This window comes from Phodopus roborovskii, unplaced genomic scaffold (assembly GCF_943737965.1).
Source record: "Phodopus roborovskii unplaced genomic scaffold, PHOROB, whole genome shotgun sequence".
In the NCBI taxonomy this organism is placed as follows: Eukaryota; Metazoa; Chordata; class Mammalia; order Rodentia; family Cricetidae; genus Phodopus; species Phodopus roborovskii.
The window spans coordinates 12822225-12844050 of NW_026126409.1; the positions used below are offsets into that span (position 1 = coordinate 12822225).

A 21826-nucleotide genomic window follows, 5' to 3' on the forward strand; every position below is an offset into this window, starting at 1 on the left:
AGAGACAGGCAGACAAGATCTGTCTGACGCCTCAGAGAACCCATAGAAAGCGAGAGCGGGAGTAGGCAGAGCCCATCTCCTAAAGTGACCTCCTGTGTCTGCTCTGTGTAGAGCCAGAGTCCTGCTTGCCATGAGCAGAGTGGTGCACACTGTGCCAAGTTCCCAAGGGGTGGGGCCAAGGTGTGCCTGGACAACAACAACATATCCAGGAGAGTGTTCTCGAGGATTGTGCAGTGTGCTGCTCAGAGCTGGACCCGGGTGTCCAAGGGGCCCAGGCCTTCCAGAGACCCAGCAAATAGGCATCACTGGCTCTGAGAAATCCTGCCAAAGAAGGCCGCAGAAGTGTGCCTATCTTTTCCGGAACTGAACTTATCATGACAAGGACTTGTGAATGTGTAGCCATTTGTTCACAGCATATCAGGAGCAAGGTCATGCTTCAGCAGCATTCAAATCTTATATCCTACATCAGCCTCAAGTTTTATACAGACTGAGGGCCCATGAATCGTATTGCTATGTGCCCATTCTAGCCTTCATTTAACCAGAGCTGGACAGGAAGTGGTGTCTACCAAGTCTGTATTCCAAGTTCTGGATATTAAATGTTACAAAGCCCAGAATTCTGAAATAAAAATGACATTGCCACTCTTTTTGACACTCTTTTGGGTTGCTAAGAAAAATCCAAGACAGATAAAAAAATAATAATAACTTAGGGCCTATGAGATGGCTCAACAGGTAAAAAGGCACTGGTCGCCAAACCTGGTGCCTGAGTTTGATCGCTGAGAACCAAACACCACAAACTATCCTCTCAACCCCACACCCCTGTTGATGTTAATTAGCAAATGTGATAAAAATGAACTTTATAAAACCAATAACTTAACCAGGCGTTGTTGGTGCACACCTTTAATCCCAGCACTTGGGAGGCAGAGGCAGGAGGATCTCTGTGAGTTCAAGGCCAGCCTGGTCTACAGAGCAAGTTCCAGGACAGACCCCAAAGCAATACAGAGAAACCCTATCTTGGAAAACCAGAAAACAAAATCAATAGTTTAAAGTCACCAAAACCTTCTATAACTGTGCCTCAAGTCAACTGGAGAGAAAACAAAACAAAGAAACACACAAAATTGGCCATAGACCAAAAAAGAAGAAGAAGAAGAAGAAGAAGAAGAAGAAGAAGAAGAAGAAGAAGAAGAAGAAGAAGAAGAAGAAGAAGAAGAAGAAGAAGAAGAAAAAAAAAAAAAAGAAAGAAAGGAAAGGAAAAAGAAAGGAAGAAAAGAACAGTTATAAATGATTGCTATAAATTGTTATAAATGATTCCATGACAGGACCAAAAGTGTTTCTTTCCCAGAGAAACACGGAGATTAGCAGAGGAAAGGAATGGAGGGAGTGGGAGGTGGCAGGGGGTCAGGACTGCAGTGTGAGAGAGGGGGCTGGTCCACTGCCCTCAGTTCTGGTGGCAGACATGGCCTTTGGCCTCTTTCTTCACATTTTCTTCTGGAGCTGGGAGCTGACTTGCTCTCATCAAAACAAAAGTGATCTCATCAAGATCCCAAGACAACCACAGAAGTGGAAAGAGAGTCTATCCTTCTCTTAGTTCTCATCCATTGTTCCAAAGCCTCTACAGGCAGAATTGGGCTCTCCCCAGGCCTGGACGCCATGGCAACAGTCACATGACCCCATAAACAGTTCTGCTGGGGCTCATCGGTTCAGCCTGCTTCCCTCTGAAGGGAGCCTGGAGCTTGTGATCTGAGATGAGCAGAGCCCCCCAGATGATCACCCCCTGGGCTAATAGGGACCTGCAGAGAGCCTGGGAGAAAACCTATCAAGACCACAGGAAAAAGGTAGGAAAACACGGGCTAGCCTCATGCTGGACTTTGAGGTGCCCAGCCAAGACCAGGGAAGTAGGACATGAACCCAGAAGACACAGGCTAGCCTCATGCTGGGCTTTGGGGTACCCAGCAGAGACTAAGGAAGTAGGGCTTGAAGTAGGTAGACATGCCAGCCTCATGCGAGTCTTTGGGGTGCCCATCAGAGATCAGGAAAGTAGGGCATGGGTTCATGTGGTCAGAATGACACTTGCTTTTTCTTTGTGTGTGTCTGTGAACCACTTGTGTACCTGGTGCCCATGGAGGCCAGAAGAAGATGCCTTGGAATTGAAGTTACAGTTTTGGGTGCTGGGATTCAAACGCAGATTCTCTGGAAGAGCGGCCAATGCTCTTAACCTTGCTAAGCATCTCTCCAGCCCTGGACTGACAGTTCTTAACAGGGCTCGTCATTGTGTCACCAGTGAACAAGATCTCCACACTCTCAGATTCAAGACCTTTCCATCCCCAAACACACTATGTGTTCCTAAAGGACTAGGCTCTCCTCAGAATACTTGCAGTCGCCTCAGGACAGAGACACCTGCCTGTGTGCCCATTCCTGGTCCACACTATATGCGCCAGAGGAAACTAAACCTGCCTGCACCTGGAGCGGCAGGACAAGTGCTCTTTCCACTCCTTGAACAGGGATGTGGATGTTGCTTAAGAATGTCATGAAGAGGGGCTGGAGAGATGGCTCAGAGGTTAAGAGCACTGGCTACTCTGCCAGAGGTCCTGGCTCAATTCCCAGCAGCCATATGAGGGTTCACAGCCATCCATAGTGGGGTCTGATCTCCTCCTCTCTCTGGTGCTTTCTTCTGTCATGCAGGTACATGAAATTACATTAAAGTACATGAATAAATAGATCTTTTTAAAAAAAAAAGAAGAAGAAGAAGAAAGGATGTCATGAAGGAGCCCTGCCTTCCTATTGGGCTCATCTGCTAATGACATCCCATCAGTTCTGTTGGAAACACTGGAGGGAGGGTGTCCTTGGATCTGGAGACCAGGAATAGGGTGACCCCCTTTAGTAATTTTCAGTGATTGCCCCAAGGACAGTCAACCCTTTTTCCTTCTGAAGTTTGAGGTGACACCCTAAGAGGTCAACTCATCGACAGGCTCACTTGACGCCCCACCTCACTGACCCAGGGGACCTCCTGGAGCACTCATCCCCAGCTCTTTCAGGGCCTGAGCTAGCTTCCTTACATAATGGTTTGTTCTGTCATACATTAGCACAGTCACCTTTGTGTCAGGCTTGTGGATCCTCAGCCTACTGGCTCTGCTGGTGGCCATATCAGGTTCTCCAAAAACCCCAAGCATAGGCTTCCGGGGCATTTCAAAGCTTTGTGTATTTGTGCCATAAGCCAGTGCTCCCAAGCACCATCCAGCTTGCTAAGTCTCATTTGCTCAGTCAGCCTGCTCCTGCTGCAGGGACCATTTCAAAAGTACTTTGTTTTACTGTGTGTTGGGTGCAGAGGCTGGTCACTCACATAAGTGCAGGTGACAAAATGCCCACAGGGCTGGTCTCTAAGATCACTCAGGAGGAACAACATTCAGTGACTCTGGTTTCTTAGTGAGAGACCTTTACTATAGGTTGATAGTGGCACAGTGAACAGTCACGATCAGAGCAGGTGGAAGAGGTGCCGTGGGATGAGCCTGAGCATCCAGTGTGGCAGCACGAGCAACAAGAAACCAGAAGGCCATGATACTCTTCTTATAGAAGGGGAGAGAGAGAGGAAGAGAGAGAGAGGGAGATGGAGAGAGAGAGAGAGTTCTCTGAGAGCAATGAGAAGTAAGGAAGCTAGCCTTGCTCCCCATGGCTTGGTCAGCCTGCTTTCTTATACAACTCAAGACCACCGGCCCAAAGATGGCACCACCCACAGTGGGTGGCTCCTTCGGCCCTCCCGCATCAATCATTAATCAAGAACATGTTCGACAGACCTGCCTACAGGCAATCTTATGGAGGCATTCCTTCATTTCCTCTTCCTAGATATGTCTATGGTTATGTCAAGTTGACAAACAGCACGGGGCGAAATGTGACTGTGATGAGGACAGATACAAGTAGGTGGGAGAAGGGTGATGGGGAGTGGTGAAGGACAGAGATCCCTCTCCTCCACCTCAGGCACAAGAGTTTGAATAAAAGCTAACCCATGTTCCATGTGAAGAATGGAGATCTCAGCTTTTCAAGTAGTTAGAGCTAGATTAAGAATCTCTTGAAATGAAGAAGGTTTGATGAAACAGAGAAAAGAGAATGCCACCTCTGGAGACTCAGTAGGTACTTTGGGACCTGAGTGCCCATCCCAACCTGCTCCCCCTCTTCAGCAAGCACCACCATAGCTCACTCATCCTTCTGTTGGAAATTGCTCTTCTCCCTCCTGGTCTGCCTGGCACCCTTCCTCTGATGGGCTTCTGCTGCAGATGGAAGACAAACCTAAGGGTGCACTGATCAAGCCTGTATTGGTCTGCTCTTTATGGTGTAACATAACACCCCGGGATAGACAACTTATAAACAGTAGGCAATTATTTCTTACAGTTCAAGAGGCTACACATCCAAGATGATCAAGGATCTGGATTACTTAGTGTTTGTGAAGAGTGGCTTCCAAGATGACAGCTTTAATGGGATAACAGAAGGGGCAGGCAGATTTCTGACGACTGTTTCATAACTGCTTTACTTTCATTAATGAGGAAAGAGACATCATGATGTAATCACTTCCCCAAAGGCCCCACTTCCTAATACCACCACGGGGAGGATTAAGCTTTAGCATGAACCAGAGACACACATGGAGGCAAACCATAGCAACTTCTGAAACTGAAATCAAAGAGAACAGAGGCCTAACAAAAAAATAACAACAAACCTGAATGTCCAAATGCAGAGGTATGAATACAGAGGTGCAATGTGCCAGTAGTGGGAACACCAAAGGACAAAAAAGAAAGGAAAAGATCTATAAGAAGGAAAAATAAGGGACAGTGTCCCCCACATCCAGACATTACAGCAGAGATCCACAGAGCCCAGGAAGTACCATAAAGCATAAGTGTCTCAAACTACACATAAGCATGCATACATTTGAACCTCACAGAAAGAAAAAATAAACAATCTAAGGTGTTAGGTAGATGTCCCAGCAGAGAAAGCACATTCTGCCATGATGACCTGAATTTGATCCTTGGACCTACAGGATGGAAGGAGAAAACCAACTCTCACACATGCTCTGACAGGCTGTGGAATGGAATGTGCTCATGCATGCAAACACACACACACACACACACACACACACACACACACACTCACACGCACACACACGAACTGAAACATGTAATATGAGATTAAATACAAGAATCCCAATGGCTTGGACCCTGTGGGTCTGTGTACTCCAGTGGTACAGGAACAGGAAAGAAGCAATAGGACTTAGTTGTCGTAAGGCAATAAATATGCTAACCATGATTCATGGAGACGTTGAAAATGGACTCGGAGCAGTTATAAATGTTTATCATAAACTCCATGGAAAATGGGGGCGGGGAGGGAAGAGTCTCTAAATGTTTAAGTGATGTGGCTGGAGAGATGGGTCAGCGGTTAAGAGTGAAGGCTGATCTTGCCGATGAAACACTTGGGTCCAGCTCACGGCACCCGTATGGAGGTTCACAGCCTCCTGTAACTCCAGTTCTAGGGAGTCTGGCGCCCTCTTCTGGCCTCCTCAGATATCAGATATATATGCAGTACACATACATACAGGCAAAATACTTGTACATAAAATAAAATCAATATTTTGTAAGACTTCTTTGCTTATTGTGTATACAGTGCTCTGCCTGCATGCATGCCTGCAGGCCAGAAGAAGCCACCAGTCCTCATGACGATGGTTGTGAGCCACCATGTGATTTCTGGGAATTGAACTCAGGACCTCTGAGTTAACTGCTCAGCCATCTCTGCAGTCCTAAAACTTATATTTTTAAATCTCAAATAAAATGATAAAAGGCAGACAACTAGTAGAAAACAAAAAAGAGCAAAGGACAAGGTTGATGGATAGAAAATAGTAACAAATATAGTAGATATAAATCCAACTGGATCAACAAACACTTTGTATGTCTATAATCTAAATGGACCAATAAAATGACAGAGATTGGGACCTGGGAGGGTCTCCTCAGGTAAAAGTTCTTACCACCTGATAACCTGAGTTTGATTTCCTGAAACTCAAAGAATCAACCTCTGCAAGTTGTCCTCTGGTTTTCAGAAACATGTTAGAGCATATACACCCATACATGTGTTACAACACATACACCTCCAACATACAATAATGGATAAATGTTTTTAAAAAGGCAAAATATCAAAGTGGATCAAAAATATATTTAACAATATATATGTTGATCATAAGTCCACTTTAGTTTAAAGATACGTAGATTACAAGTAAATGGGAAAAGAATACATCATGTTAACACTCATTAAAAGAAAGCAAAAATATCTATTTTTAACCCTAAGCAGAGCAGTCTTTAAAACAAGGAATATTGTTAGGAGTGAGAAAATCATTACATAATTACACAGGATTAACCCTTCAAAAGGACAGCAGTCCTTAACATATATGCAGCTAACAATAGCATGTCAACCTACATGTGACAAAGAGAGTTAGAACTGCAAGGAAAAAATATGAACTGAGAGGAGATGACAACGAAAGGATAACAGTATGATCAAATTACATTATATGAAAACATATGATGATTTTTTAAAAAGGAAAAAAAGAAATACGTGACTCCACTATCACAGTGGGAGATTCTAATACCTTCGGTGAGAAACAGTTCACCAGGCAGAATATCAACCAGGATATGTTTGAACTCAATTAGCACTATTAGTCCATTAGGTTGTATGGATTGAATAATTCTTTTATATACAAAACCAAAGAAAAGCACAGTTCATGAAAGAAATAATAGACAAACTGGGTTTCATCAATATTAAAACTGCTTCTTCATGGTGGAAAACAATGTTGGGAGAGACAAGAGACAAACCACAGCCTGGAGAAACATTTGTAAAACATATATGTGGATGTTTTACAAAATGTACAAATAACTCCTAAAACCGAACAGTAAGAAAGTAATCTAATTTAAATATTGGGCTTACGATTGAATAGACATCCCCAGACAATATATACAGATGGCAGGTAAGCCTGTGAAAAATGTTCCACATTGTTTCACATGGGAAGTCAAATTAAAACAATAATTAAGACAGCACTACACTCCCATTAGAATCTCCATCCCCAGGGACCCCCACATGGGCATCTATCTATTAGAAGCCTCTGCCAGACTGTCACTTGGGTTCCTAATGATGCTTCCTTGTGCAGGCATGGGTGATCAAATTGCTTAGCACTGGGGACTAGCTTAGCCTTCATTTTTGCTCTCCTTAGAGAGGCTGAAGACTGGAACCAAAATTTCTAGCCCTCTAATTACATAGTCAGCACGCTGGTAACTGGTCTCCATTTGAGGCCAGGCAGGAGCCTCATCACCAGGTAACCTACTGGCTACCACTCAAAACACACCTGTGGCTTCAGAGAGTTCCAGGATTCTGGTTCTATAATGACAGGAAAGGGAAAGAGAAGACTAAGTACATATTCTCATGCCTGTGTAAACAGCAACAGAACATTCTGGAAGATCACAGTAGAAGACTTGGACAAATAGAAAGGGGTATAACATTCTTGGAAATAAACACTTGATACACAAATGTAGAATTTTCCCTTGAGTTGCTTTGTATCCTTAGAAAACCCACTGTTTTCTTCTTCCCTGGGACTAGACACATTAGCATCTGATGGTCATGCATGAATACTCAGGAAATATTGTTAGGTGGTTCACCTATGATATCAAATGTTAAAGCCAACACAAAGCCCGTGGACCTAAGCATGAGCCTGTGCTAAGCATGGACAGGAGACAGACCAAAGGCACAGTGTACTCAGCCTCAATGGCATCTGCAAATCAAAAGACAGTGAAAGTGCTGTCCCTGCAGACTGACTTCAGGCAGTAGTCTCCTCACTGTCCCAGAAGCTGGGAGTACACAATCAGAATGCAGCAATGCATATATACACACATGTATACATACATGCATGCGCACACACATGTACGTATGTATGTATTATGTATGTATGTATGATGTGTATATTACTGCAGTGTCCCCTGGTGTCAGAGGCAGAAGACCAAGACTTGTGCGCTCACATGGGGAGTGAAGAAGAGGCACGCTTTAATCTCTTTAATTCAAGCCTCTTTCACAACAGTGCAACCCCATCTCTGGAGCAACACCTGTCCCAGGGCTACATCCTTGTTCTGCACTGAGGATTAAGTTTCCAAGCCATGGACTTGAGGGCACATTAAGACCACGATGGTCTCTTACTCTGTTTGGACTGCCTATAACAACAGAGATTTAGTGTTCATCACTCTGGTTCTAAGTGAAAATGCTGGCAGCTGTAGTGAGTGATCAGTGCCATTTCATAGAAGGTACTTTCCCAATGTGTCCCTCTCACTAGGATGTCTTAGGCCACTTACCCCATTTAGGGAAGTCCTACCCCAGAGCTGCATCACCTCCCAATCACCCTACCTCCTAATCTTAGGGGGTTAAGATTTCAACATATTAATTTGGAGGACATGGGTGGTCAGGCCCCAGCAAGAGCATATCAAACAAAATGAAAAGCAGTACTGGAGATGGGGGGTGGGCATTTATCTACAGAGGATAAACCTGGGTCTATTGCCTTAGCCTGAGATGCCATGGGGGGTTCTAGACAAGACCACTTTAATAGCAGAGATTTATTTCTCACAGTTCTGTGGACTGGGAGTCTAGGGTCAAAGTTCCTGGCAGGGCTCAGTTCTTAGTAAGGGTGGCTTCCTGCATTGCAAACAGCCCACCTTTTATCAGCTCACATGACAGACAGGAGACAGGACCAATGCTCTCCCTTAGTCTGTTACAGGCTCTGACCCTTCATGCTTTGTTCAGATTCACCTTCCTCAAGAGGACCCCTTGTCTACCCTCAGTTTCTGGGAATGGAGCATCAATCTGGATTCGCAGGGCTTGGAGTCTTTAACCCATATTCTCCATACTAAGAGAAACTCCAAAAGGGTTGTAGATTTAAATATGTCAAGAGAGTGTGATGACACGGGCCTACAATTCCAGCAGCATTCTGGATGCTGAGGGGAAGATCAAGATTTCAAGGCCAGCCTAGGCTACATAGTAAGAGCCTGTCTCCAGCTGGAGAGGTGGCTCAGACTGCACACGCTGCTCTTCCAGGGGTCCTGAGTTCAATTCCCAGCAACCACATAGTAGCTCACAACCATTTGTCATGAGATCTGGTGTCCTCTTCTGTCCTGCAGGCATACATGCAGGCAGAACACTGTACACATAATAAGGAAATAAATCTTTAAAAAAAAGACCCTGTCTCAAAAAAAACATAGCCAAGCATGGTGGTACATACCTTTAATCCAAGCACTAGGGAGGAGGGTGGATCTCTGTGAGTTCAAGGCCAGCCTAGTCTACAGAGCTATTTCCAAGCTGTTACACAGATAAACCCTATCTTGAAACACACACACACACACACACACACACACACACACACACACAGAGAGAGAGAGAGAGAGAGAGAGGAGAGAGAGAGAATGACCCAAAAATTAAGCAAAGCAAATATAAGTAGAAAAAATAACTATAATTTACATTACAAAAGCTTGTATGTAAGTAAACTCTAAAACTAAGAAAAATGAAAATGGATAAGCAATAAGGAAAAAGTTTTCCGAAGACGTTATGATGTTCAAAGAGCTTTTGGCCTGTAAAAAGATTGTCAACCTCACTAATAATAGATAAATGCAAATCAAGCTTGCCCTCTAATACTGTTTCTCAACTCTGATGTTGGTGAGCAACCCAAACGTCATTGGGTCATTGGCAATGCTCTGGGGAAAGGGCCACCATCGTGCCGTGTGAAAGGCTCAGGCCCATGGGGGAACTGAGCAATGCCTTATAAGAATTGCACACGTTTATCCTTTACCCTAGCAGACCCATTTCCAGATACACTGGCAAACACACAAAGACAGATTGCAAAAGATATTAGTTGCAGCTTTTTTTGTAATGGCAAAATTGGAACCAATTCAAATATTCTTCAATGGTCAGCTGGGTAAACAGGGCCCTTTACACATAAGGACTATTATATGATTTTATAATGTAAGAAACTTCTCCACAGGCTACTGTGCAGTTATTTCTGGAATGTAGTATGGTGTGGTTTGGATATGGTTTAATGTTTCCTAAAGCTTTATGTGCTGAAATTTAAGCTCCAACATGAGGCACATACATCATGAGGGTAAAAACTTGATCTACTATGGTGTTTAGGGGTGAAGCCTGTGGGAGTGACTTGGAATTAGACAATGCCATTGAGCCCTGGGAGTGAATCCTAGTGGCTTAATTTAAAAAATGAGAGATAGTTGGACCTTTGTCTCCAATCTAGCATGAATGAATACTTGACTTCATCTCTACATGTAAATAGATGATGACAAACAGATGGTAGATAGATAAATGATAGATGTGTGTGCACACACATATGCATACATGCATTTCATCTCTCCCCCACATGGTTCTCTGCATCTTCTGGGCTTTGAGTGGTGAGAATGCCAGCACCAAAACTTGCTGTGTAGACCAGGCTGGTCTAGAATCTGCTTCTGCCCCCTGAGTACTAGAGTAATGGTGTGCACCACCATGCCTGGCTTTCCCATACTTTTTGAAACATATTTAAATAGTGAGCTGATTAAAGTTCATGCATAATGAGCAGGAAAAGATACTAGAATACAAGATGTGCATGTACTGGGGGGAAAGAGTAGGGTGGGGTACAAAAGCAGCCTTTTTGTTTTAGAATAGCATCAAGTTTGGAGAACTAGCTTAGAAATGATACAAAAACACCCTCGTAGATCTCTGTTCATGTCTCCATCTCTATGTCTATGTGGTTAATCTTGATTGCCAACCTGATGGGTTTTGGAATCATCCTGGAAACAAATGTCTGGGCATAGCCTCGAGAGAGTTTCTAGATTTGGTTAATTGAGGTGGAAAGACTCAGCCTAAATGTAGCCAGCACCATTCATTCCATGGGCAGAGGGGTTCTGGACTTTATGGCGGTGGATGCAACGTGGCCAGCTCCATCAAGTTCTTGTCACCATCATGATGACTGTACCCTCCACTGTGCGCCAAAAGGGAGAATCCCTTTCTTCTTTTCTTAAATTGGCTTCTCTCAGGTATTTTGTTCTAGAAACATATAAAGTGACCAATATACTCTCTCTAATTCTCTCTATATCACACACACAGGGGAAGAGAGGGGGGGAGAGGAGAGAGAAGCAATTTAAGAGAGTACAGTATATATTTTATCCCTAGTATCTCACTGTATTGTTTCCAAGAACAAAAAAACATTCTCTTTCGTAACAGTACAGTTTCAAACACATGAATGTTGGTACTTCGTGATCCACTTTCTAAATCCCAAGAATGTAACTATTCTCCCAAAACAAAACCATTGCCTTTAGCCTTAATACCACTTGGAGTAGTTTAATTTCCTAATTTATGGGTACCAGGACATGAACTCTTTAAAAATGTGGTATAACAGTTTGGGTTTTTCTAGTGTCTCTTTGTAAGTTGATGCAGACCCCACATCCCTGAGTGAAGAAAACAAAATACCATACCCATCTCATTATGGAGATGGAGACTCACTGTGGACACCTATAACCCACTAGCAATGACAACACTGACTCATGGTCAAAGTTGTACCCAGTTTCCCCAAACCTAGACCTAGAAACAACCTTTGAAGACCTTGTATGCATTGCCTGCTAGAACTGCAGAGGTGCTGGCAGATCTCCCATCCCAGCTCTCCAAATTCGGTGCTGTGTTTCATTTTTGGGAATCTGTGTTTTATGTCTTTAACATACAAAGGAGGCACCATATGAGATAGTGAGTCCAGGTCCCTAGTTCAACACAGGCTGTATCATAAAGCTCTGTCACCTTCAGGTTATCAGCTGACAGGTCCTAGAGTCAACATAATGGGAATCTAGAACATAATGGATTCTTTTTACTGCAAACAAAATAATGTTCACAGATTTCATGAATATAGTCAGTTACCATTTAAAAGAAATGATCCCTTCAGTTATGCATCTCCTAAGAGGGAACTCTCAGGAGTTGCTTTGTAGTCAGTTCTGGTATATGGCACTTCCTGAGCATATTAATGGGGCTCAGACAGCCCTGAAAGTTAGCCTCAGGGCATGTCCTGCATCCATGTGATTCTCTATCCCACAGCAAAACACAGGCTCACTTCTGTGTGCTCTCCAGTCCCTTGCCAGGGTTGCTGAGATCCAGTCAAATCGTGAACCTCAGTGAGAACTTCCTTCCAGGGGCTATTTGGAATCTTTGGTACAAAGTCCTAATGGGGATGCCACAGAAGCTGCTCAAAATGCCCCTTGAGTCTTACTGACCACTCTGTGCTACAGGTCCAGAATGCCCAGCCGCTGGTAGACACCCATCCACCAAAGACCTTCAGCCACCTCCACCTAAAGCTCAAGAAGCTGAAGGTACATGCCGCCTTCTCTTCTAACCACATTCCCAGCTTACAAGGCGATATCAGCTCCAAGCCCCTGGATCGTGACTGGACAAGCTCTTTGACCTTGTCAAAACCAAGGTGTCATCTAAGAGGCCAAATAACCCCACCCCAATGGAACTGGCTGGTAACTGTACCAGAACCTTCCCTGATATTGCATAGACACAGACAGATAACTTTAGGGCTTTTTGTACAGTGAAGCTACAGATAATTAATTAGCATCATTCCTTTACATTTTTTTTTTTTTTTGGCCAGTTCCGGATTTGTATTTCTTGAAGTGTAGGCCGTGGGTGAGAGTGACCCATACATAATCACCCATGCAGCGATGCCCCCAAGGCAAACTGAAAGGGATGATGTTGATCAGCCAAACGCAGCTAAAGAATGGCTGAGCAAAGCAGTGAGCCAGTCCATTTAAAAACTGAAAGCAGGCCTTAGTAGTCCCACTCTCATGGCAAGATGGGAGGAAAGACAGGAGAGTTCCTGGAAGCTTGTGGGCCAAAGAATATGGCCAATCAAGCAGCAAATAAGAAATCCCATCTCAAACAAAATAGACAGCCAAGGTTATCCTCTAACTTCCATAGACATGTTGAAGCACATGAATACACACACACACACACAAGCACATGTTTGTGCATGCACACTGCAGGAGACTATATGTATAATCTTTTCTTCCCTCTGGAATTTAGTATATACTTCTCCTGAGCAGTGTAAAATATTTCGTGAGATAATTCCCTCGCTAGTATGGCCCCTACATGACAGTTTAATGGACAACTTTAATGCACTAGATGCTATAGCTCCTTGCTGCTAAAGCCCCATCCCAGTGTATCCCAACCCAAAGATGGAGTGGTTGGTCACCCTGCTCTTGCCCCAGTGCCCAGGATTATGGTGTACCCCACTAGCCGCTGCTGATACCTCAAGGGAACCTACAGAGCATGACTTTGAAAAAGTCTGTCTGGAAGAACCTTGTGCTATTGAGGGATCCCTGTGTCCACAGATGGAGGAAGAAAGGCTCTCCATCATTGACAGAGACAACTGCCTGCTTCTGCAGAGGGTAGCCTCTGTCATGAGAACCAGGGGACAGACTGACAGCGGCAATAACTTCACACATAGAAGGTAACAGAAGGGCTCTTTACATTTGCCTTGGCCAGCTCCAGGTTAGACCTGGGTTCAAGAGCAGGGGACAGGGCATGGTGATACAGAGACCAGGCATTCTTTACTATCACAAGAGCCAGATTCAAAGTCCCCACATGCTCCTGACTCCAAACCTCCTTGAGGCTCTGAGGTATATCAAGGAATAAGAATGGACCCAGAGTGGCAGCTGCCCAGCCACATGTCTGCTGTGTGCCAGGCACTGTTCATAGATCTTTCCCAAGGACCAGCAAAGTATAGGCTACAGAGCTTCTCATTTCATAGTGGGGAAACCGAGGTACAATGAAGCTGCACAACGTGGCCAAAATTGCCATCACTGTGGAGGGTGCAGGGTGTGTCCAATTTGCAGAGCACCCAATAGTCTTGCAGGGTTAGATCCTTGTGTGGGATGGAGCAAAGGGCTCAGATCTAATGCCTGTGTGAGAACATCCCCCTTTATGCCAGCACTGTTCTCTGAAACCTGTGGTTTCTTCCAGCTTAGAGGATGAAGGGCAGCCCCATGTTCCATGAAACCACCCTTTGAACACTCTCATGAGTCATTGGTCCTCTCTTCTGTAAAAGAGTGGTGCTCCATCCTTGTTAGTCATATATCCTAGGAGACCTTTGCAGTCTCTCCTTTTGAGTGCAGAGTTGTGCTGGTGACCATACAGGGCCATGGTGATGCAGGCTTTCCTGCAGATGCTTTAACCCTTTAGAGCAGTTTTCAGACTCAGAATTAACTAAACAATAGGCAAGCACCAGGCGGCCAAGCCCCCAACTCAGGGAAGAGATGGAGGTGCCATGAACAGGACCACCCATCTAGGGGACCCTGTCTGTTTCAAGGACACAGAAAACTACTTGATTTAGATAGTATAAATACAGAAGCTTGGTAGCTTCTTAGAAAGACGCAAAGGCCAACACTTTGAAACTATATAGTCAATAACTACAGATTAACTCCTGACAACTTTTCTGTCCTCAATGAGATACATTTGGCAGTTGGTAAAAATATCTTATAATGAAGTTATAAAGGTTGATGGATTTTATATGTCACACACTGAAACCATGTCTGCAGTGAAGATGGCACCTACAACTCTTGCTCCCAACTCTTCTGGTGCCAGTCAGGTATCCTCACGACAGCCGGGCCCTGGAGGTTGCACGGGATATGGTTGGCTCTGTTATTGTATATCTGTTCTTCAGAATGACATTGGTTTATTTTGTTGTTGTTTGGTTTTCATAAACAGGGTTTCTATATAGCTCTGGCTCTACCTCTTGGGTGCTGGGATTAAAAGTGTGCACCACCATGCTTGGCTAGATTGACATTCTTGGGGACATTGTTGGGTCACTCTTGGGCTGCAGAGTGGCACCCTCCCCTTTGGACACACTCAGTTGACTTACCACTGATGAGCATTTTGGGTTGTTTTGGTTGTTACTATTAAGGTTACAATGATAATTTATGTTTAAAACACACACAGAGACACACACACACAGCTTATACCTGTGTCTGCAGAGACCAACAACTCAGTAGAAAATAGAGAATTCAATTAAGCCACCCAGAGAGGGAGCCCCTGAAGGAAAAGAAGGGACTCTTGACCATGCATCCCAGCAAAATCGATAACAAATATTAAATGGACAAACAACAAAAGCCAACCATTTAAAGCAGAGGTTCTCAACCTGTGGGTTTTAATCCCTTTGGAGCTGAAGGACCCTTTCACAGGGGTCACATATCAGATATCCTGCATATCAGATATTTACATTACAATTTGTAACAGTAACAAAATTATAGTTGTGAAGTAGCAATGAAATCATTTCATGGTTGGGGTCACCACAGCATAAGGAAGTGTATTAAAAGGGTCACAACATTAGGAAGGTCGACATGCACTGATTTAAAGGTTTGTAAATTGTCATGAGGGCATGTAACACAGCTAGTGGAGAATATCTATCTCAACAAGAGGGAAAGCTACAGTATTTGAACTGTGCCCCACCACTGCCTGGCCACCCTTCTCCTTTCAGCGCCCTGTTCAGCATTGCCTTCTGGTTGCCACCACTCCCCCTTATTGGTCTGACATCTTTACCTTGTGAGCTCAGTGCCCACTCCCCAAGAGGACAGAAAGCATCCTAGCACTTGGATGGAGAGGGATGGTTTGTTGAGTGTTTCCCAATGGGAAGCAAACAAGAGCCCTTGGCGTTACCCAGAACCTACCAGGTCTGATAAGACATGGCCTCCTTTTGTGAGTACACAGTGAGCTTTCTGCTCCATAACTCTTGGTTGATGAAAGAATGTATGTCTTCTTCCTTTCCGGAGTCTAAACAGGAAGACGAGAGAACAGGTGCATATGAAAGCACAGAAACAAAACAAAGTCATTCTGGAAAGACACCAAAGCTCAGAGCCCTGGTGTGGAACACAGAGATGTTGGGTGAATGGAGCTGTAGGGGCCAGACATCCCCGCAAATGCAGATGCATCCAGAGAAAAGGTACCTGCAATTCTTGTTGTAAATACACAGCAATCTAATTCCTGACTTCATCAGGTTCATCTCACTTAGATTCACTGAGTCTTGACTCTCTGGTACCTTCTGTACACTTATCAGTGAATAGATGTCTCAAGTCATAAAGGCATAGTGAAGCCAGAGCCACTGTCCCCCAGAGAATTCACCCGTTTCTCTTCCCAAACTTACAAGGAGATAAAAATGAGCTCAACTGATTGGTTACAGGCTCAGGAGCCAAGGAGACTTTGGTGAAAATATAACTTGACCAGATAGTATGCTTCAAAACTCCTGTGGGACTACACTGACTACCTGAATTAGCTGTTCTACACAGAATCCAGGACAAAATAAAACTACAACCTGGAAGAATTTGCTAGAAAACTTATACTCTAAATCCTTCCTCTTTGTCTAACACAAATCACTGGCAAGTTCATAATTTTGAATGAAGAGCAATCTAATTCTGTCATAATTGTTCCTGCAAATGTCTTGATGAATCAAAGTAATTTTGGGTCTTACATCTTAACTTACTATCCTTATCTGTGATGCTGTCTTCAAAATCAAGTCTATTCTAGGGAAATGTGTAGATACCAAATTAATAATAAGTATTCCTGGACATAGAACAGGCCCTGATCAAGACCCAGCCAAAAGATACCATCCCTCAGATCCTATCCCTGTGACACCTGGTCTTTTAGTCCGTCCCCACTGTCCCCATAGGCACTGAACTTGGCTCATATTATTTCTGATCATATGGCCTTCCTATTATTTGCCTGGACATTTCTTCTAAATTCCTGAAGCATTAGGACAAGTATTGCAAAGATGTATAATAAGAAGCAATTGCTAAGTAGCAAAACACAGGGAAATTTAGTTTGCTTTATAATTTACATAGAAAAACTTGAACATTTTGTTTCAAACTTTGATTTTAATTACAGAGCATTGGCATTCGCTATTGTAGAAAATAAGACATTAACAGCATGGAATGATTGATTACTAAGCAGTGTCCCTTCTCAGACATCTTAGAAGTCATTACTAGAGGCTTTTGTGCATATTTTTATTTATTATGTGTATATATTTGTTCACACACATGTTTTCTGTAACCTGCCCATTTCATTCAATTACATTTCATAGAAATCATTCAATGTCAGTACATAATGGTCTTTTCTATCCCTCTTTTTTAGCAGTTAGTATTTTGTACATATATATATACTTTAATTTATTCATATAGTCCTCAACTCATTAAAAAAAAAAACCTGATACCATTGATGTTTAGTAAGGATCAGGAGAAACAAATAGGCCAAATAGATGTTTATTTAGGGAGAAATAACTCACAACATAGACAGATGAACACCAGCAGGTTCCTGGTCCCAAAGATGCCTCCGTATGTATTCCTGTCCCCGTGCTGCAAGCACGAGAGCTCTCTGAGCCCCCTCCTCAGCCTTAGTTCCCCCAGGTCACATCTGGCCCTGTCTCCACTCCCAATGGATGTGGTCTATGCCACAGGTGTGGACAAAGTGAATATCTCACTACATGATACTTTTCATTATTTTAAGTGAAACTATGATAATCACTATCGTGCATGTGTATCTGTAACTTTCATTTCTAGATTAAAATTGTTCACTTGAAAGATGGGCCCAGTAGACACTTTTAAGTTACTGTCTAGAACATTCTAGGTGCTGCCCTCCATTCTGGGGACAGAGCATTGTTTCTCTCACAGTCTAGCCAACATTGGATGGTAGAGATAGTTTAAGATTTTTGACTGTGAATTTCTGTTCATATGTTTTCATCTAGTTCCCCTGGATATCTCTTTGAGTTATTATCAATATTTCACTATTTACCTTTTCTCTATTGTCATTGTCACAAGTACTCACTCTCCCATACTGAGCATTTCCTCTAGGCTCATATTAGTGGTAAAATCTGCCAAGTTTTTCCCTATGGCCTCTCTAGTATTCTAAGAGTGTGACAATGTTTGCCCTCGTTTTTTCTTTTGGTGTTTGTTTGTTTGTTTGTTTTTGAGACAGGTTTTCTCTGTGTAGCCCTGGCAATCCTGGAACTCACTCTGTAGACCAGGCTGGCCTCGAACTCACAGGGATTAAAGGCATGTTGCCACCACTGCCCGGCTCCCTTATTTTTTTTTCTTTAAGTCTGTAATAAATGTGGAAATTTTATACATTGTGTAAATTTGTTATCAAAGGGTTTCCATTTTTTAAAGATAGAATTTCACTATGTAGTACAGGCTGGTCTTGAACTCAAATCCTTCTGCCTCAGCCTCCCAATTGCTAAGATTACAGGCATACATACCCTGCCTTGCTTCAAAGTTCATTCTTTCCAAATATTGGAAGTTAAACAAAAACAAAGCAACAACAACAAAAATAAAGCTGGGCACCAATGGCTCACACCTTTAATCCCAGTACTCAGGAGGCAGATGCATGTGGATCTCTGTGAGTTTGAGATGTACAGAGAGAGTTCTAGGACAGCCAGAACCACACAAAGAATCTGTCTCGAAAAATCAAAAATTAATTTTTAAAAGCCCGCTTAAAAAATGAGATTGCTATATCTGCCACCTTTATAAGTATTGTTACCATTCCCATATTGGCTTTATTTAAGGTAGCCCTTAAGGACAAAGATGAATTTTGCTTTTTAGCTGAGTCTAGAACTTTTACTTACTAAATACTATATTTGCTCTCATTTCTGGTTCTCAGAGGTAACGGGTCCTTTGTTTGCTTGGACTGCCTTGCTCTCCCACTTTAAGGAACAAGAAGTGAAAAGGTGATGAGAAAAGGAGATGCAGAGAGAGCGAGACAGACAGACAGAGAGAGAGAGAGAGAGAGGGGGGGGGGGAAGGTTGTTGTGCTTGGAAACATCCCCTGCAGCTGCCAGCCACGTCTGTCCATGCTCCAGCTCCATGTAGGATCCCGGGGCGGCTCCTTAAGGGCAACCCCCACCTCCTGTCCCACACTCAGCTCTGGGCCCACTGGGGCTTTGTCAGTGGCTCTGGACTTTTCCTCTTCGTGAAAGGCAGGAAACAGCTGTGGCTGCCTTAGCCTGTGGTCGGGAGGCAGCTTCCTGCCAGGAGCCTTTCGGTCCATCATAGGCATTTCCAGGACCTTCTCTCTGTGTACCCATGGGAAAGACCGAGGGACCTAGGGCTCCGTGGCCTCTTCCCAGTTCGGGGATGCCTTGCTCTTAGGTGACTTCACTTTTTTCTCTTTTTTGTTTTTTGTTTTGCTTTGTTTGAGTCAGGGTCGTACCCTGCAATCCTGGCTGGCTTGGAACTTAATAGACCAGCCTAGCTTTGAACTCACAGAGATTTGCCTACCTCTGTTTCTCAAGTGCTAGGATTAAAGGCCTCGTCTGATAGATGTTCCAGTTTTTATAGAAGTAAAATAAAAAAGTATATAAGTAAAATTATGTTATCTGAAAGTTGCAGGTGTAAAAAAGGAAGGACTCCATTTTATAGGATTGGAAGTCAGCTTGGTCTCTATTGGCCCTATATAAACAGGAACTATCATAAGCCTCTTATAGGCATGCTGGAGAAGACCACCCTCTCCCAGCCAAGGCATCAGTTTCTCCCTCAGAACTGCTTGTTTCCTAACTCCAGTGAGAGCAAGCACTGTGCCATTAGGAAAAAGATATCTATGAGATCATCCAGTAAAAACCATTGGTCCATACTAGTGCTTACTGGGGCTTAGGTTAGTGGAAGCACATGGCCTTTACAATCCACACACAAACACTAGAACACACACACACACACACACACACACACACACACACACTGAGAAAACAAAACACATGAACTAACCCTGAGCAGTAGACATGCTCCAAGTTGTTCAAGGCAGCTCCGTGGTTTCAGACAAATGCCCAGTTCCCAGCACTCAGTAAAGACAGATGGGCCTCAGCTCCTGCACCCATGTCAGGGTTCAGTGAGCAGTGTTTGGTCAGGGCTATAAGGCTCCTGACTCTGGAAACAACATGTTTTAGCTTCTGTCCTTCACCACATGTTTCTATCATATGAGTCAAAACTAGGGCGCAGGTGACACCTAGAAACCAACAGTCAGTTTGCTGATTCAATGTAAGCAAAGACTCTACAGCAAAATTTGAAGGAACATAACCCATCATTTGACTACACACACATCCAAGGAAGATACTCAGTGACCCATGTGCACATGAAAAGGTAATGTTACTGAGGAAGTGGGAATCAATACAACAGTGAGAAACCCTTCACATTTCCTACACTGGCTGGAATGGCAGGTGACAGCATGTGCTTGTGAGGTGTGTGGAGAAACTGGGAGGCACAGCGGTGATGCACTTACTTTGAAAACACTTTGCTGCTTCCTCTGAAAATGAGACAGCAATTCCACTGCTAAGGAGAGAATAAAAACGGAACTACAAATACACATGAAACTGTGCACACACATCTGTGTCTGGAACAGCATTATTAACAATAACCAGATGTCTGTAAACTGATGAGTGAGAAAATAAAATAAGGTATATCTGCACAATGGAATATGATTTTGTCATGAAAACCATGAGGTCTTGCATTGATACATTGTGGAGATTAAAGACATCTGTGAAAGAGCCAGATGCAGAGTGGTACGTGAGATGCCCAGACGAGCAAATCCCATTGACAAAAAGACTAATGGTTATTGGGAAATGGAAAGGAAAAATTGGGGAGAAATAGCTATGGAATATGGTTTGGGGAGAGTTGGTGATTAAAATGTTCCCAAATTATACTGTAATTATAGCTGTACACATATTAATATATCCAAACCTCTAAAGTATTCACTTTAAAAGGTAGTGTTTAGGTATAGAATTACTATATCTCAGTCAAATCATTATGAAAAAACAAAGATATGAACCAGCATAGTGGCACACACTGGGAGGTAGAGGGCAGTAGGATCTGGACTTAAAGGTTATCCTCAACTACATAGGAAGTCCAAGGGCAGCCTGGGCTATGCCAGACCTTGTCTCAACAAACAAACAAAAAGCCAGACACAGCAACAAAAGATTATGTAGGACATTCTAAATGCATTCTAGAGAACTGGCATGTTTTCTCGTCCTTGCCTAAAGAAGATGACTATTCTATCATTTTTGGTTCCACAGGAGCAGAAACTGACACCCAGCAAGGGCACAGCCCCATCTGGATGCCCAACCTGAAGTGGAAGGGGTGAGGGTTCAGAACCCAAACACCCAGTGCCCAGAAACACTGAGGAGGCCCTCCCGTGCTTTCCCTGGGAGGGGTGGGGATGGAGGTGGGTGTGTGCAGGTCTTGGTGATGGTAGCCTAGCATCTGAGGCCAAGCTGGCTCCTGTGTGCCTCCAGGGACAGCCGTGAGGGCTGTGACACAGCACCCTGGAGCTCTGTGGTCACGATGTTGGACAGATGACACAGCACAGCTATTTATTGTGTTACTTGGACTGATAACAAAAAAACAAAACATGCAGAGTAATGCTGAAAGCGACTGGGTTTTGAATTAGACTTTCTTTTCTTGCTATTAATACTTTTTTCTGAGTTACCATGAGTTCCTGTGTTTGTATGTAATTGCCCTAAAAACTCCGTGACTATCAATTTACCAGATATGTAAATAAATAAAATTGAGAACTTTAACCCAGATCCAGAATACATGACCCAAGAAGTAGGACCCAGCTAGTCTTGCAGAACTATTAAGGAGTGTCTAACAGTCCTCAGCCTCTGTGCTTTTCCTGTTTTCAGGTAAGATCACATTTAAGCTATTCTACAACAAGGAGCTGCTAGTCTTTCTGCCTCAGGAAGTAACTAAAAAACCCATGCATTAGTGGCACACACCTT

The 21826-nt window shown here is 43.6% G+C and overlaps 1 protein-coding gene across 1 annotated transcript; it reads left to right on the plus strand.

The window, feature by feature from the left end:
* Nucleotides 1-1675: 1675 nt before the first annotated feature.
* Nucleotides 1676-21625, plus strand: Cfap97d2 (CFAP97 domain containing 2). Its single transcript, XM_051182047.1, has 5 exons — nucleotides 1676-1832; nucleotides 12309-12389; nucleotides 13410-13528; nucleotides 15846-16015; nucleotides 21122-21625. Exons 1-5 carry the CDS (start codon nucleotides 1743-1745, stop codon nucleotides 21187-21189), a joined length of 528 nt encoding a protein of 175 aa, XP_051038004.1. The 5' UTR covers nucleotides 1676-1742; the 3' UTR covers nucleotides 21190-21625.
* Nucleotides 21626-21826: the final 201 nt, after the last annotated feature.